This window comes from Chelmon rostratus, chromosome 5 (assembly GCF_017976325.1).
Source record: "Chelmon rostratus isolate fCheRos1 chromosome 5, fCheRos1.pri, whole genome shotgun sequence".
Taxonomy (NCBI): domain Eukaryota; kingdom Metazoa; phylum Chordata; class Actinopteri; order Chaetodontiformes; family Chaetodontidae; genus Chelmon; species Chelmon rostratus.
In genome coordinates this window covers 27,129,389-27,144,665 of record NC_055662.1, presented here as the reverse complement: position 1 = coordinate 27,144,665, position 15,277 = coordinate 27,129,389, and the positions used below count along the sequence as shown (strand labels likewise).

At 46.9% G+C, this 15,277-nt stretch overlaps 2 protein-coding genes across 4 annotated transcripts; one reads left to right on the top strand and one right to left on the bottom strand.

Moving 5' to 3' along the window:
* Positions 1 to 496: 496 nt before the first annotated feature.
* Positions 497 to 6,960, bottom strand: ggt5a (gamma-glutamyltransferase 5a). The gene is made up of 12 exons (XM_041936762.1): positions 6,704 to 6,960; positions 6,245 to 6,372; positions 6,067 to 6,162; positions 4,810 to 4,996; positions 4,563 to 4,723; positions 4,204 to 4,350; positions 3,902 to 4,032; positions 3,215 to 3,399; positions 3,029 to 3,120; positions 2,108 to 2,214; positions 1,816 to 1,926; positions 497 to 1,731 (listed from the first exon to the last, which is right to left on the bottom strand). The coding sequence occupies exons 1-12, from the start codon at positions 6,868 to 6,870 to the stop codon at positions 1,585 to 1,587; spliced, it is 1,659 nt and encodes a 552-aa protein (XP_041792696.1). The 5' UTR covers positions 6,871 to 6,960; the 3' UTR covers positions 497 to 1,584.
* A 1,468-nt stretch (positions 6,961 to 8,428) lies between these two features.
* asphd2 (aspartate beta-hydroxylase domain containing 2) lies at positions 8,429 to 12,356 on the top strand. 3 transcript variants are annotated; one of them, XM_041937526.1, is made up of 4 exons: positions 8,429 to 8,713; positions 9,777 to 10,971; positions 11,423 to 11,536; positions 11,740 to 12,356. In XM_041937526.1, the coding sequence occupies exons 2-4, from the start codon at positions 10,107 to 10,109 to the stop codon at positions 11,868 to 11,870; spliced, it is 1,110 nt and encodes a 369-aa protein (XP_041793460.1). In that variant the 5' UTR covers positions 8,429 to 8,713; positions 9,777 to 10,106; the 3' UTR covers positions 11,871 to 12,356. The 3 variants fall into 3 exon arrangements, with proteins under 3 accessions (XP_041793460.1, XP_041793458.1, XP_041793459.1); XM_041937524.1 differs by having other exon boundaries at positions 8,429 to 8,717; XM_041937525.1 differs by lacking the exon at positions 8,429 to 8,713 and having other exon boundaries at positions 9,077 to 10,971.
* The last annotated feature ends 2,921 nt before the right edge of the window (positions 12,357 to 15,277 follow it).

Here is a 15,277-nt window from a genome sequence, read left to right as displayed (position 1 = left end):
AAAAGTGGACCAAATAACAAATATGTTTCATAGTAATAAAGTGAACTTATTTTTAGGTCCTTTGTTAAACACTATCAGCAGCTTAATTAAAGTGAACTTTAATTTCACTTCATTTGAAGTATACTTGAGTATATTTCCAACACACTGCTGATATAATACAGCTGTACTGCGGGTTTGTTTTGAATGTTCATGAATCCTGATTTTCACTGATGGACTAAAAATCAACTTAGCAACTATTTACACTTCAAGTATTCTCTAGTATTACTCGAGTAATGTTCTTCTTGAGCACACTTGCTTGAAGCATCCTTGAAGGCGGCCAAAATTAGCACAAAGTAAACTCGGCACATTCTTGAAAATGTAAATTTAAGTAAAATATTTTTTTCACCTGGGATTTTTTAACTACTCCACTCTTCATTCATTAGTTCTGGTTTCTAAATGTTGCATCTACTCTTTGTGATGAAACAGGAACTAACTCAGTAACTAGAGTACTGTAATCTAATAATAATAATCTTTATTTGTATAGATCCTTTCATACAGCACAAAGAACAAAGAAACCACCTGCACCAACTTAGAAAAGAATGGACGTAACAAATACATGTAAAATCAGATGGAGAATAAAACCCGCTTGATAATAATAATAGTAAAATAAGATAGAATAAGGATGAAAATAAAGACAATTCATAACATAATATGGAAAATGAAACCACTGAATAACATTAATAAAAGATTAAAACTGAACACAGAATGTAAAAAATCAACAACAACAGCAGAAAATCAGAGTGAGGCGAAGCACAAAGCTTCAGGTCTGTGTCAGGAAGTCACGGCTAGTTAAAGAGATCAGTTTCAGCTTTCTGTTAAAATATTCAGCAAGATGCTTCCTGATATCTGCAGGTCGTTTGTTCACAGTGTGGCTGAAGACAAACAATAAATGAGACAGTTCGCAGTGTAGCCTGGTCCTGCTGCATTATGGCCTTCGTATACGAGGAGGGCCTTAAAATCAGTTTGAATCCACGAGTTTCAATCATAAAATATGTAAGAATGGAACATATTCTGTTGGAATATTTCAAATAATGTCAATATTTCATCCACACTCATAAATAAACAGTGTTAAACAGCTCATATAGGGATGGTGACACCAGAAAACACCAACATATTAACTTCAGCAGATGAAAAATAGCCAGCTGTGCCTCCTGTTTCTCAGATAATAACACGGATGTTCTATTAAGACACTTGTATGATGTGAAAATGCGACATTATTAGATCGATGCATCAAAAAGAGTGAAAAGTACTAAAATAAGTAAAACCAAGCTGAGCAGAGGAGCGACGGCAGGTCGGATACAGTCGCAGCTGTTTCTGCCTGCACAGTGAAATCCATCGTGTCACTGTTACAGTCGGTTGTGTTCAGAGGTCACGTGTTCACCCGCCACACGTTACTGAGCGTGTTCAGCTGAAGAGGCCTGTTATTCAGAGCCTCGTTCAATCATTTTCAAGCAGGACAAACACCATCTGCTGCAGCTTTTGTGGGCTCGTGGCTGCAGGAACGTCTCTGTAACCTCCTGCATCAGCAGCCGGTGTCTGCGAGCATCAGTACCCGGCTGCGTCTCCCAGCTTCCTGGCATCAGACACGGCACAGATGCAGCCGTCCTCCTTCTCCACTGCGTTGACCACGTTGTAGAAATGTTTGGCGGTTTCCTGTTTGTGTCCCAGAGCTTTCAGAGCCTCGATCACATCCTGAGGAGCAGAGAGGAGAGGAGGCTCAGGTGGAGCAAATGTCACGTGTGCTGTTCGGGCCCAGAAATGCATTTCGTGTGTTACCTTATCAAATCTGGGTTCAAACTTTGCCGCATTTTGAGAGTCGACAAAAACAACAGGAGCAGCGATGGCCTCCTTCAAGCTCTTTCCGAACCAAAGGTGGTTAAGGAGCGCCTGGAGGAGAAACACAGCAGCACAATGCAATCTGCCTGATGGGAAAGTGATGATCGCTGAACGGATTGCAGACACGGCGAAGACACTCGGGAAGACGCCGCTTGCTATGACAACGGCGAGGGGCATTAGTCTGCAGCCATTTATCTTAATAGCACTTAGTGTGATTGCCCTGGATACGAACCGAGGCGATCCCAGTGGTGATCATGCTCCCGCCGCTCGATCCAATCACCAGCGTCTTCGTCTGAGACTTCAGCACAGCGGGGGCCATGGAGGAGGGAGGCTGCTCCCCTGCAAGCACAACAAAAGCCTTGACTGACAGCACAGACGGCTGCAATTCAGACGCATCAGTCTGAGAAGAATGAGAGGAAAATCATTAGAAACGCAAGTCTTTGAGTGACGTGACCGCCGTGCATCAGTTCAGCAGCTGGAATCAGACAGCTGAGGATGTTAAATGATCCTGTGTTCATGAATGTGCATCGCCCCCTCTTAAAGAAAATCAACATGAGCTACATGCACACATCCTCTCTTTCTGAATATGGTACTTCAGTACAAGTTCTGAATAAAGCTCCACTTCAACAAATGAAAATCTGACTATTTTCTGTCACTTGTGCCTCCACAGTTTAGGAGTGCTTCATCATCATCATCATCGAACAGTAACCTCAGTCATCAGGATTTATCTTTGCCAGATGTCACATATCTGTAGCAAAGCTCAGCTGTTGAGATACTTCAGCTTGGACCACAGCGAAGGACGGACAGACCAGTTTTAGCTGTGGTTCCAGCTTGGTTTACTTAATGTTAAACAAAGATCACCAAAAATATAAACGGTCCATTCTGAGGACAGATAGACGCTGTCCACTCATATAAACACGTCAAACATGTTAAAGTAGTTCTGGGAACAGTTTTCAGACCCAGAAGAAAGCTCTGTACATTTACACTGTGTGCAGTGCTGCCTTCCTGCAGCCGCGCCTTCAATCCATCAATACATATATGAACCGATGTGACTGATCAATAAGGAACAGTAACACTCTGTGAACAGAAGTATATGTCTCGTATTTCACGTCTGTTAAATGAAAATGGAAAACGTGTCCCGGGAGCTGATCACCAGAAAAGATGTTATCGACTCTCCCGCAGAAGTCGGACAGCTCGTTGTTGAGGATGACTCCGGTGCTCGGAGAGAAGATCTTCGATCCGAATCTGTGAGGAGAAGAAGAGTCAGATCTGTTCAAATACAGCAGGTAGCACATATATGACATAGATACGACACAAACTGTGCTGTGCAGACACTGACATGTGGTTGATGGTGCTGGTGACGGACACAGCGGAGCCGTCCTCAGCCAGCACGGACACGTGAGTCGTGCCCACCTGGTCCAGGTCCAGGCTGATGTTGTAATATTGTGGATCGTGAGTCTCGTGGTCGCTGATGGAGCTCCGGATGAGGTCTGCGAAACTTTCCTCCGTGAACTTCTTGGCCGTCTGTGAGAGATACAAAAACACACACATCAATTTAAAAGGTGACGTTTTAATTCAGGGAGAAGAAAAAAAATGAAATGTGGAAGTTTTAGTAGTTCTAAGACCACAATAGTAAAAAGTAACTAAGTACATTTACTTAAGTACTCTACTTAAGTATGATTTTGGTGTATCTGAATTTACAGAATTACTGAATTTATTTTATACTTTGACACTCTACATTTCAGAGGGAAATATTCAACTTTGCCCTCGATTACATTTATTTGACAGGTGTAGTTACTGTTACTGTAGCTGCTAGTCAGATTCAGATTTCTACGACCAAACATGTGATCAACAAACAAAATATGCATTTGTTATAGATTAAACCTGCTAGTTGAAATCAGCTCCACCTCAGCCAGCTGCAGGGATTCTTTAGCTGATGATACTTCAGTACTTTTACTCAGGTTACTTAAAGACAGGCAGCAGTGACAAACATGGACACATTGTCTCCAGATCAGCTGAGACGTACTTCCTCTGAGCTGAACTGTGGATCTCGGATGTGTTTCTTCAATCCGTTGGCAAACTTAAAAGCTTCAATATAGCGATGGTAGGTGACAGTCTTCTGTTCGCCCTCCAGAGCTGCTGCATCCAGGTGATATCCTACAAACATAAACACACCTTTAACCAACATTTCCACGGTGCACGTGCAAACATGAGCAGCATCCAGCAGGAACCATCATCTGAACCGAACAGCTCGTCATACAGCTGACGAGCTTCGTTCTGTGGTTTGAACGTGTGGGTGCAGCTCGACGGTCTGTGTTCAGCAGGAACCTTTCATGATGTTCAGGATGAGGCTGAGGATGATGCCTCCTGCGGGGGGCGGGGGGATGTACATCTGGTACTCTCCCAAAGGAACAGCCCACGCATCAGTCACTGTGACTCTGTACGCCGCCAGGTCCTGCATCGTCAGGGTCCCTCCTGAGCGAACACATTGAAACAAATGGTTCTGCTAAGCAAAGCTGAACAAAACGCATCTCGGCTCCACATAATCGAGACTTTTAATGGATCCAGACAGCTCACTCTGGAGCCTGTGAGTGATCGCTGCAGAGCCTCGCGGAGCTGATTGATCTGTTCGTTTGTAATTGGATCACAGTGGCAGGCAGAGATAGAAAACGAGCTGATGACAATACCTGCCTCCTGAATGTCACGGATTAAATCCTCGGCTATTCTCCCAGTGTAGAAAGCGTCTGCCCCGTGATTAGCGATCATCTCCAGGGTGTCGGCCAGTTTCTCAAACTTCACGATATCACCAGTCTTCAGCAAGTTCCCGTTTTCATCCGAGTACAACTGTCTGCAGGACACAAAGGCAGAGGATCAGTTAGTGCAGGAGAGCTGCAGCTGATCAGTTTGGAGTCATACTGTCGGTGTGAGTGTTACCGTAGAGACCGGGTCTCGTTCGTATCGATGTATGTGACGTATCGACCTTGGACCTGAGGGATAGGAAATCCTTCTCTGGCCAGCTGGATGGTCGGCTGGAAGAGCGTCGCCCACGGCAACTTCCCATACAGCCTGTGTGCCTGTTCGTAGCCCCGAATCTCACCTGGGACCCCGATCCAGGAGCTACCTGGATGGATGATAGGTACCTCAAAGCAACTACGTAAGTATAATCATGAGGTACTTGTACTGCAGAGCACAGTAACAGTCACACTCTAAACTTCTCATTTACATAAGTGTTAAAGGCCCGAAGTGGTCAAATTATCAAAGTCCAAAATCCAAACAGTGTCACAAAACAGTGAAAATACATTTTGCTTCAGAACTTTAAAGGTATTTTTCTCTTTAATCATCTCAGATTTGTCTTGTGACCCTTCAGCGAGGGCCCGGCCTCTGCAGACTGGGAACCAGTGGACTGAGTAAACCTCAACCAGCAGCAACAGTAACAGACGCTCTGCACCTGAATTCATCTCTGTTGATGATGTGATAATCTAATCCAGTATCAGTCACATGATACTTCTGTACTTTTATTTCAGCACTTTGACTTCTCCCCCCTCAGAGGTGGATATGAGGTATAATAGATAGAAAGTCACTGAGTAAAGGGCTGGAAACGTATTTGCAGATTTGCTCTTCGTGTTTGTTTTATTTGACTGATATTTCAGGCTAAACGAAGGTCTTTCCCCTCTAATAACGTTCTCACTGCTACTTTCCTGTCTAAATACGCTTACAAGTGCATGTTGCAACAAGATTAAGAGCTGCTGTTCCACTGTGTGTGTGTGCTTGTGTGTGTGTGTGTTTGTGTGTGTGTGCGTGTGCGTGTGTGTGTGTGTTTGTGTGTGTGTGCGTGTGCGTGCGTGTGTGTGTGTGGTCTCGGTTGAGAGCTCAGCTCGTGGCCAGTTTCTCAGTCAGGACTGTTGGGCCTCAGTGTGCATACAATCACACTGGACCGCGAGGGGCGACAGCAGGAGGACGTTTGCTGGTCCATGAAAGGACTGACGGTGTCTTCAGCTCTGGACCTGATAAATCTTTAGCTCTGTGGTGAATAAAGTTCTCCAGGGACGAGTCTGCCAGAAACATTTATGTTTATCTCTGCGTCATGATAATGAAGCAACCAAACACCTAAACAGGAAAAACAAGAAAGGCTAACGAACAACTCAGGAAAAGAAAACCCACGCAGGTCTCTGATGGTCTGATAAACAGTACCTGACACCATCTGGAAGGTCTTGGGACACGAGTCCAGCAGGTCAGGCTTAAAGTTCCCGGGAACAGTCTCCCTGGAGTTGATGATTTTCACTTTACCTTTGGAAAGAGGAGAAAACATCAGCGCACAGTCTCTGGTTAGTTCTGCTGTGTTACAGCACTGAATGAATGTGGCTGTTACCAGAGCTGTCCATCACTGTGAATATGGACCCCCCTCCGATGCCCATACTCTGTGGGTTCATGACGGAGGTGCAAAGCAGCGCAGCGATGGCGCCATCTACCGCTGAGCCCCCTCTCTGGAGGATGTCCCTGAAAGAGTCGCACTTGTCAGTCAGCGTGGAGCTCCATCAGACATGTCGCAGGTACGCACGCGCTGTGTGAATGTTTTTACGAGCGCGTTCAGGTCCCTTCTCTGAGAAACACTTCAATTTGGTTCAATGAGGAATATTTTTTACAACTGAAGTTGTCACCTGTTACTTAGGGTTTATTACTGTAACGTTAATGGTTATTTTAGTACCTGCAATTAATATAAACAGGTAATTATAGACCTCAGAGATGGTTTCGGTGAGTTTACACCGTCTCTGGTGCGTAATTTGAAATGCGCTGCTCTCCATAATCAGAAGCATGAACCGCCACTCACCGTCCAATCTGTGAGCATCTGCCAGAGTCCGCGGCCACTGCAGCTCTAGAGAAGGTGTCATCTGGACACTTCTTCCTCACAAGAACAGCAACACACACAATAACAGCGAGCACGCTGAGCAGCATCAGTGCGCAGCAGGCGTACACGCGCGCCTTTGACCTCGCCATGGCGGATGTTTTCCAGCACCATCAAAGTTTCATCTCACCTTGGCAGGTTACGTCTTCTGAAATATCCAAACTTCTCTGACTGACTTGATGACTGGCAGACCAGTTGTTCCATCAGAGGGGCGTGCACCGCACAGCCTGGCTCCGCCCTCCGCGGTGATGGGGGGCGGGGGTGACGAAAAACTGCTCCCAGTCTTTGTAATCCATGTTGAAGATTTCTGTCTGTATTTCCTCCAGCAAAGATCCAGATAGCTCAGTGAACAGGAGCCGCATGCAGACATCTTATCACCAGCGGAAATATACACAAAATATAATTAGAAATACTTTTAAAATTCCACCTGTGGTGGAGAAAACTCATGTGGGATTGAGTGATTTCCCGTCATTTGCTGCTAATGCTGCGTGTCAGTCCGTCAGTTTGAGTCCGTTTTCTGCAGGATTCATGTTGAACAGATGCGACAGTTACAGCTCAGACCAGTCAGGACTTGTCTGACTAATAACCAGCATGAAACCAGACGTGTCGTTGCTGTAACTACTTGTTCTATGAGCGTTAACGCTTACAGGGTCCCCCTGCAGACTTTAACATGGGGGCCCAGGTCTGAGGGCCTGTGGGAGGAGTGTGGGGCCCCCATGACTGAGGTCTGGAGTTGGGCTCTTAGAGGAATATCTGTTGCCGTGTTCTGTCATAAATGATCACCATCAAACTGCTGCTCTGTCACCGCTGTGAGCGCAATCCCCGCAATGCATCTTGGGAAATGCTGTCCGCAGTTACATCAAACAGAAGTCGATGGGGGAACCATGAGACATACGGAAGAGGGAGGCTCTGAGCTGAGTCAAGTCAGCCAGAGATCACCAGAGCAATACCGGATACAAGCCAATGCTGCCTTCAAAGTAAAAGATTTGACCAAATGACAGCGAAAAGCATCAAACATTTACATGTTGGAGGCTCGCAGCAGTGAGCTTTTAGCATTTTGCTTGAAAAACGACTGGCTGACTAATCGACTAAGCCCGTCCAGGTAAGGCTGGAAACAAATCTGTGGTGATGCAAACGTTTCCTGCATCACATTTAGGTCAGAAAAACCGTCCTGCTGACACAATTACAATATGTGCCAGTAGTATACTTAAAGGGGAACCCACCAATGTTGTGCATAAACAAGAGTTTAGTGTGAATGGCTGGGATTCTGATAAAACTATTTGCCAGAAAAGCTGTGTTATAAACTGTGAGTACTGACTATAAAGACGGAGAGCATTTAACATGACAGGGAATGTCTAATTAAAATGCTACAGAGTTGCATTGTGGGAATTGTAGGATCCAGCGTTCCACACTAGACAGCATAGACTTTGATCATTCTTTATTAATGTGTCTCTTGAACAAACCAAAGGCTGTTGTTGTGTTAACGTGAACTCTTAGCTGGAAGCTGTTGCACCACTGTTTTTGCATGGAGAAGGGAGGAGTTTGGACTTCCGGTGCTTTTTGCTGACAGGTTTCAACACGCTGAGACGTTTATTTTGGAAGGCCAGAGCCGAAGTGCCGCTGCGCATTCCTCCGTTGGCTTGACGCTGGGTGGCTTCCCTGGTGGAGCTTCAGTATTTACAACAATATTGTGAGGGGGCTGTTCGCCACAGACAGACACCGTCAGAGCGGCGGTGGAGCAGCGTCCCGGAGGGCTCTTCCGGTAAACCATGGCTGTCGGTTCCAGTTGCGACTTCTTTTGAGCATTTTGGAGATTTTTCCTATAATGTTGGCGAGTGATTTCCGTCTCCCTTGTGCACTGCAGTGGTGCGCAGCTTCGCCTGGAGAAACACCTGTGCGCCTCTCCTCTCCACTGGCCACAGTCATGAATGTTGAGTAGGTATGGACGCAAACCTGCGCGCGAGCCAACACGCCAAACATCCACGTAGACGCGAAACACGAGCCGCTGTGTTTGCGGTGGCTTATTGAACGCCACGCTCATCAATAGGTTGGCCGTCAGTGTGTGTGTGTGTGTGTGTAGGGGGGGGGGGCTTGGCCCTGGTGGCCGCAGCTCTGGTGGAGAGAATAGATGGAGACGGTGGAGGGTTGGAGGAGCGCGGCAGGGTGTGTGCTTCACGGTTGGGTTTGATGGTCAGCGGGAGTGTGTGGGGGATGTGGGGGCGTCTCGATGCTGTCAGACAGGATGTAGGGGAGGATCTATTGGAGCAGGATCACCCGACCATTTTTGGTGAGGCAGCATCGTGGAGTTGTGATCACAGTTGACGCATTGCACTCCTCGCGTTTTGGCTGCTGGTCCATTCTCATTATATAATCCTCATGTAACACAGGCTCTTTTTCACTTAAGCATCATACGACTACACAGACTCCAGCTCGCCCCCTCCCGCCCTCCCTCCGAGGATCCGTTTATGCAGCTCCTGCTGAGCAACCCATGAATGCCAATTATAAATGTGGGTGGGCATGCACACTGTTTAAGTTTACATAATCCACTGGTTAGTGCGCGCGCGCGCGTGTGCGTGGTGCGCAAAAATATAGAGAGATTTGTGTTAAATGCAGCAATGTGCCCATGACTCATGGCTTTATACAGTGCAGTACAGGGATGTGTGTGTGTGTCTGTGTGTGTGTGGAGCTGAAATCCAAATTGTGCTCAAAGTGTGTGTGTGCATGCGTGCGTGCGCATGGGGTGCAGTCATTTTGAAGTCCACAGTGTGTGGGTGAGTTTCAGCAGGTGTGTTCTACATGAGGTGCATTCAGGATGGACTCAAACTCTGAGGAGGAAGACAGAAACCTGCATCAGACGAGCTCATTCTGCACGGCGGCACATTAACAGCAGAGAGAGTTCAGAGCCGTGGTCGCCGTCGCAGCGTCCCCCTGATCTGATGTCAGGTCCAGTGTCCCCCCCTCTCCTCACCCCTCTTTCTCTCCTGTCTTTGTTTTTCAGAGAACAGATTACCCGAAGGTGCGGCGTCTGTCTGCATTCGTCTGAAAGAACGAGAGAGGGAGCAGCACAAATACCGCACAGCCAGACATCATGCAAGCAGAGACCTTCCCTCGCTGCAGAGCGCTGAAATGTTAGGACTGAAGAGCGAGTGTGTCAGATCCAATCAGCACACTGTTTACATTAGGGGGGCCGATAAGAGCTGCCTGACACTAGACTCCCTAACTGTGCGCTTCACGGCCCCTTTCGATCCCCATCAAGCAAAGACGTGTTAACTGATCTTTCATCAGCACTTTCTTTCCGTCAGATTCAGCGGGCCGGAGGCAAGCCGAGATGGAGTGGTCGCTGGAGAATGTGAGGGAGATGGTGGCTGGAGGGATGCAGTCTATAAGGGAGTGTGAGATCTGCGCTTTCGCCATAGCCATGTGTGTGCTGCTGCTGTTTATGTGGTACTGCTACAGGGTGGGCCGGGAGCACGGCTCCAGCCCCCTGCGTGGGAGGTACCTGGCTGGGCCCGGCCGGATCGGCGGGGTGGTGGGGGGCTTCATGAGTTCAGACTGCCGCGGCAGGGGGAAGGGGAAGCACGGATCGATGCTGGAAGAGCAGAACGGCTTCGCTTTCTGCCAGTCGTCTGAGTGCTTCCGTTGCACCAGCGCCGGAGAGAGTCTGAACCAGAGGCTATACCACAGCCTGCAGGATTACGCCAAGCGTTACACCTGGTCAGGTATGGGCAGGGTGCACAAAGGGGTCCGCGATCAAGGCCGATACCTGAACAGCAGACCGACCATCCAGCGGCCGGAGGTCTTCTTCCTCCCAGACCTCCCGTCAGCCCCTTTCTTCTCCAGAGAGGTGCAGAGACACGACGTGGAGCTGCTGGAGCAGAGCTTCCCCGCCCTGCTGGCCGAGTTCGAGAGCATCTACCACCAGCCGCCGGCCCGCAGCGGCTCCTCCCTCCCGCCGGGGTGGAAAGCCAACAGCACCCCTCGTGGGCAGTGGTGGACCTACTACCTGGTCAACCAGGGCACCCCGCTGGTTCTCAATGTCAGGAGGTGTCCTCGGGCCTGGAGGGTGCTGGGCCAGCTGCGCACCTTCATCGCCAACAACGTGTTCGGAAACGCCTGCTTCTCCGTCCTGACGCCCGGAGCTCTGATCACTGAGCATTACGGTCCAACGAATGTCCGGCTGCGCTGCCACCTGGGTAAGAGTCTGTGCAGTGAGCTGAGAGCGACTGAAGCGTGTGACGTCTGAGGCTCAGTGTGTGTTCAGCTTCACACATTTCAGTCATGAGCCAGTTTAAGCGGAGAGGAGGTCTGAATCAGCGTGCAGACTGAAATCTGCATCCTCTCAGCGCCTGAAGGCACACGGCTGACGTTTAGGGGCTAACGCTGTCTCTTTCTTGTTTCACTGCACCTGAGCTTTGATTCTATTTCCATCCGAACGCTCTGACGTGACTATAAAAAGTGATGTTTATGTGTCGGCAGGATCTTTTGTATATGCTTTAAAATAGCAGACAATAACAATACAGGACCCTCTCAGAGCAGTTTGTCAGCGATATGTCACCTGGGAGACGGCTTAGTGGCGCAATGAATGCTTTTATTTTGTAAGCCTCATAATGACACACGGATCAGCTTGTCCTTTCTCTCTGGCAGGTCTCAGAGTGCCCCCTTCCTGTGAGCTTGTGGTTGGTGGAGAGCCACAGTGCTGGTCTGAGGGCAGCTGTCTGCTTTTTGATGACTCCTTCCTCCACAGGGCCTTCCACGAGGGTAAGAGGGGATTCACATTTAATCTTCTATTGCTTTCTGTCCCTTTTTATTTACTCCTTTAAGGAGGACTGACCTAAACATGGTATAATCCAATGCTGCTAAAGAAGGCCGAGAGCCTTTTCAGGATGAGCAAGGCCGTGTTTTCAGGTCAAGATCGTGACAGACGGGGTTCTAGAGGTTTCTGTGTTTCTGTGTGTCTGCAGGCGGCGCAGAGGATGGCCCCAGGGTGGTGTTCATGGTGGACCTCTGGCACCCCAACGTGGCCGCTGCTGAGAGACAAGCCTTGGACTACATTTTTACTCCAGGCCGCTTAGAGGACAAGGAAGGGAAATAGGTGTGAGTGAACCATGTCAGACCAGGAGAGGGGAGGCTTTAGGGGAGTGTCTGTAGAGGGGGGAGCAACTCTTTTTTCTGCCTCCAGACCAGCTCTCACACTCACTGTGTACATATTCTCCGTCTCATACAGTATCTCTCATAACTCCTCTTAGCAGATGACCGAACATTGGGCCTCTTTTATCAACTGTGTTCCTCTTTTAGTTTGTGCAGTCTTACGCGTCAAAGTGCTCAGTCGGTGCACGATAGTTCACATTTTATTAATTTATGTTAATCCCACAACTGCGACATGTCAGCATATTTTTGGTGGCTGTTTTATTTCAGATCACTGAGTGTTCAATGATTCCAGAACAGCTGGGACTCTGTGTAACACATCAATAAAACTGAATGTGAAAACTTAAGTTAATCCTCTCTGACAGAAACTGACCCTAAAACAGCACAAAGTCAATATATTTAATGTTTGAGCTCATCAGCTTCAGTGATTTTTGTAAATATCTGCTGATTCTGAATCTGATGCAGCAACAAGTTTCAAACACATTGGTACAGGAGCAACAAAAGACTGGGAAAGATTTGGAACGCTCCAAAAACACCTGTTTGGATCATTCCACAGGTAAACAGGTTGATTGGTGACAGGTGATAGTATCATGATTGAAAGGCTCAGGGGTTCACAGCGAGGATGGAGCGAGGTTCAACACTTTGTGAACACGTGATTGGATAAAGAGATTAATACCTGGACTCACGGTTTGTTTGTTATTGATTGATTCTGATTATTTATGCGTCACACAGATTTCAGACTGTTCTGGGATCAGACTTCTAGATGAATGATGTGGCTGAACAGTGGAAGATGAAGCTCCCCACAAATCTATTTTTCCACATTTCACCTTTAACTTTCCGTCAATTCTGGGGCAAAATGATGTCTAAGATTCTATTTGTGGCTCGTTTCAGTTTTACGTTGCTTGTAGCTTGACACAGTTCAGCAATTTGCTGATGGAGAGCTTCACAGATGTGATAACTGAGTCTTACTGAGCCGACAATAACCCGTTATGCTTCACAGCTCGTATGAGTCCAGCCGTTCGGTCGCTACACGTGAGCTGGACTCATTGAGTTAATCAGTTTTGGCCCTGAACTCTTTCCAGGCTGTAGGAGACACTTGCACAACATTTGGTGGAAAGAGTCTGTGGTTTTACTTCCCACTGAACATCTAACACTAATTCTTTTACACTTTCTGCAGCACCTACATGCATTTCCACAAGGGCTAAGAAATTTGATTGGTTAACTTTTTTCTATTGATCAGCGCATCCGGTCTGACTTCTGTCACGTTTGTTTCAGTTCAGAAACACTGGAAACTCTGGACTGTTTGGATTTTCATTGCGAGTACAGCTTCTCTTACTTGCAGAATGTTGTCACTGATTGTATTTGTTCGCATCAAATCACAGATTCGTCAGTAAAATCTGCATCATACATCAGCGGTGAAGCCACAGCTGAGGGATCGTCGCTGCAGTGCTGCTCTGAAGCTTGTCAGAAACATTTTCAGCCACATTCAGCCTGTCTTGTTCTGTACAGCTTTATTAGCACTGGCTGCGGCGTCTCTCTGTCCATCTAATTTTAGCTGAGTTACTTACAGGATGCACAATCGGGCCTTTATGACTAATCTGTCAGACGCTGATTGATATCGAAACTGAACGCGCTGCCGAACGTCTTTTAGCGGTGTGATGAACGCTCAGTTAATGTCGTCCGGATTCTTCCTCGTCTTTTGATAACTGAGGTCCAATGTCGATCATGACATGAATGTTTACAGACGCAGCTAATGTCTCTGTCATGACTCCTGCCGGTGTGGTAGTTTATTGTGCTCCCCTTTGAGAATCAGCCCTGCTTTCACGAGACATGGTTAGATAAGCACATTTTTAGGTCAGATTGTGTGAGTCGGCCTGTGCTGTAACACTGCAGATGGAGCGTTTTTGGTAAATTTACTAAACTCTTGTAATTTGGTTGTATTTGATATCAGGTTTGTATTTCTGTAAATAGGGTGGAGGTAAAAAACGGAACGTCTGAGGTGTTTTGAACTGATTGTCTTCAGCGCTTTAACTATTGTATTGTCTTGATTTGCAGCTAAAGCGAAAGCGTTTCATCCTCCGTTCTCTGGAAGCCGACCATGAAGTCATTTTGATAGATTCAATTTGTAGATTCTGTAAAATGTTTATGAAGTACTATCTCTGTTCTGTGCTGTATTTATTTTCAATCACTGTACTTTTGCAGCTCCATATGGTATCCATTATTAAAGCCACAGCCACGTCATGGGTGCAGTATACGTGCACAGTCTAAAAGGTCGTGAAAATTACTCTGCAGCAGCTTCACAGGTCCATCGCAATTCAAGAAACACATCTACTCAATTTAATGTTTACAGAAGTACGATTATTTACGAGCTGTTTACAACATCGGACACGCCGACACTCACATTGAGCTGTCCACGATTCGTTACAGTGAAGAGTGCTGTTAATCCACCTAGAGTATGAAAACTGTCATTCCCAAAGCGTCTGCTTTACATACACAGGACACGATGGGGCGACCATTCTGTTTACATTTGATTCAGGATTTGTCCTTTAACACATTCTTGTGTGGATTTTGAACAGTATTTCTGTACATTTAATAAATGGTCAAGTATCTTATTTAACCAGCTGTTGTCAGAAGTGTCACTTTTACACAGAGATCACAGATCTGAGGCCAGAGGTGGACGCCACGCTGTGCATGTTCATCAGACCAGCATTTCACCGATTAAACTGCTGTGTCTCACATGCTGATTAAACAAAGTGCAGAAGAAGAATAAATGCTCCTGCAGAAATACGATCTAAAGCAAGCAGACAAAGCGAGCTGTGTCGCCTCTTTTCAGCAGATGCAGTTTTGTAGCAGCAGCACGAGGAGGCGTCGCCACGCAGGGATTTTCTCTCAGCAGGTATTTCTTATCAGACTTGCACTGCCTCTGGAGGACATGAAGTCAAAAGCACTGAGATGCTGAATAATACCATCATGTTAAATACAAACAGCCGTGTCTTCATTACTCATAAGTGCTGGGTTCATGAGTTCATAAAGGATATTTCTATATTTGGTGGAGGAAAGGGATTCTTTGCCTCCTCTGATCACACACAGTGTTTCTCCATGTGCAGGCCTGTAGCTTTGATGGATGGAACAGATGTGCGGTTGAAGCCAGTAATCACCAATAATACCAGAATTCATTTAGAGAGACCTTTGTGTTTGTATTCACGCGCTGCCTGCTCTGCTGGCACAGCCGCGTTCCTCGAGTCTGGAGTTATTACAGTCGGCTGAAGCAGTTGTTACAAATACTGTTTGTTATATTAATTACAGCAGAGGTGCGAGGGAAGCTGTGTGAGGAAGAGGAGAATACTGCAGCAT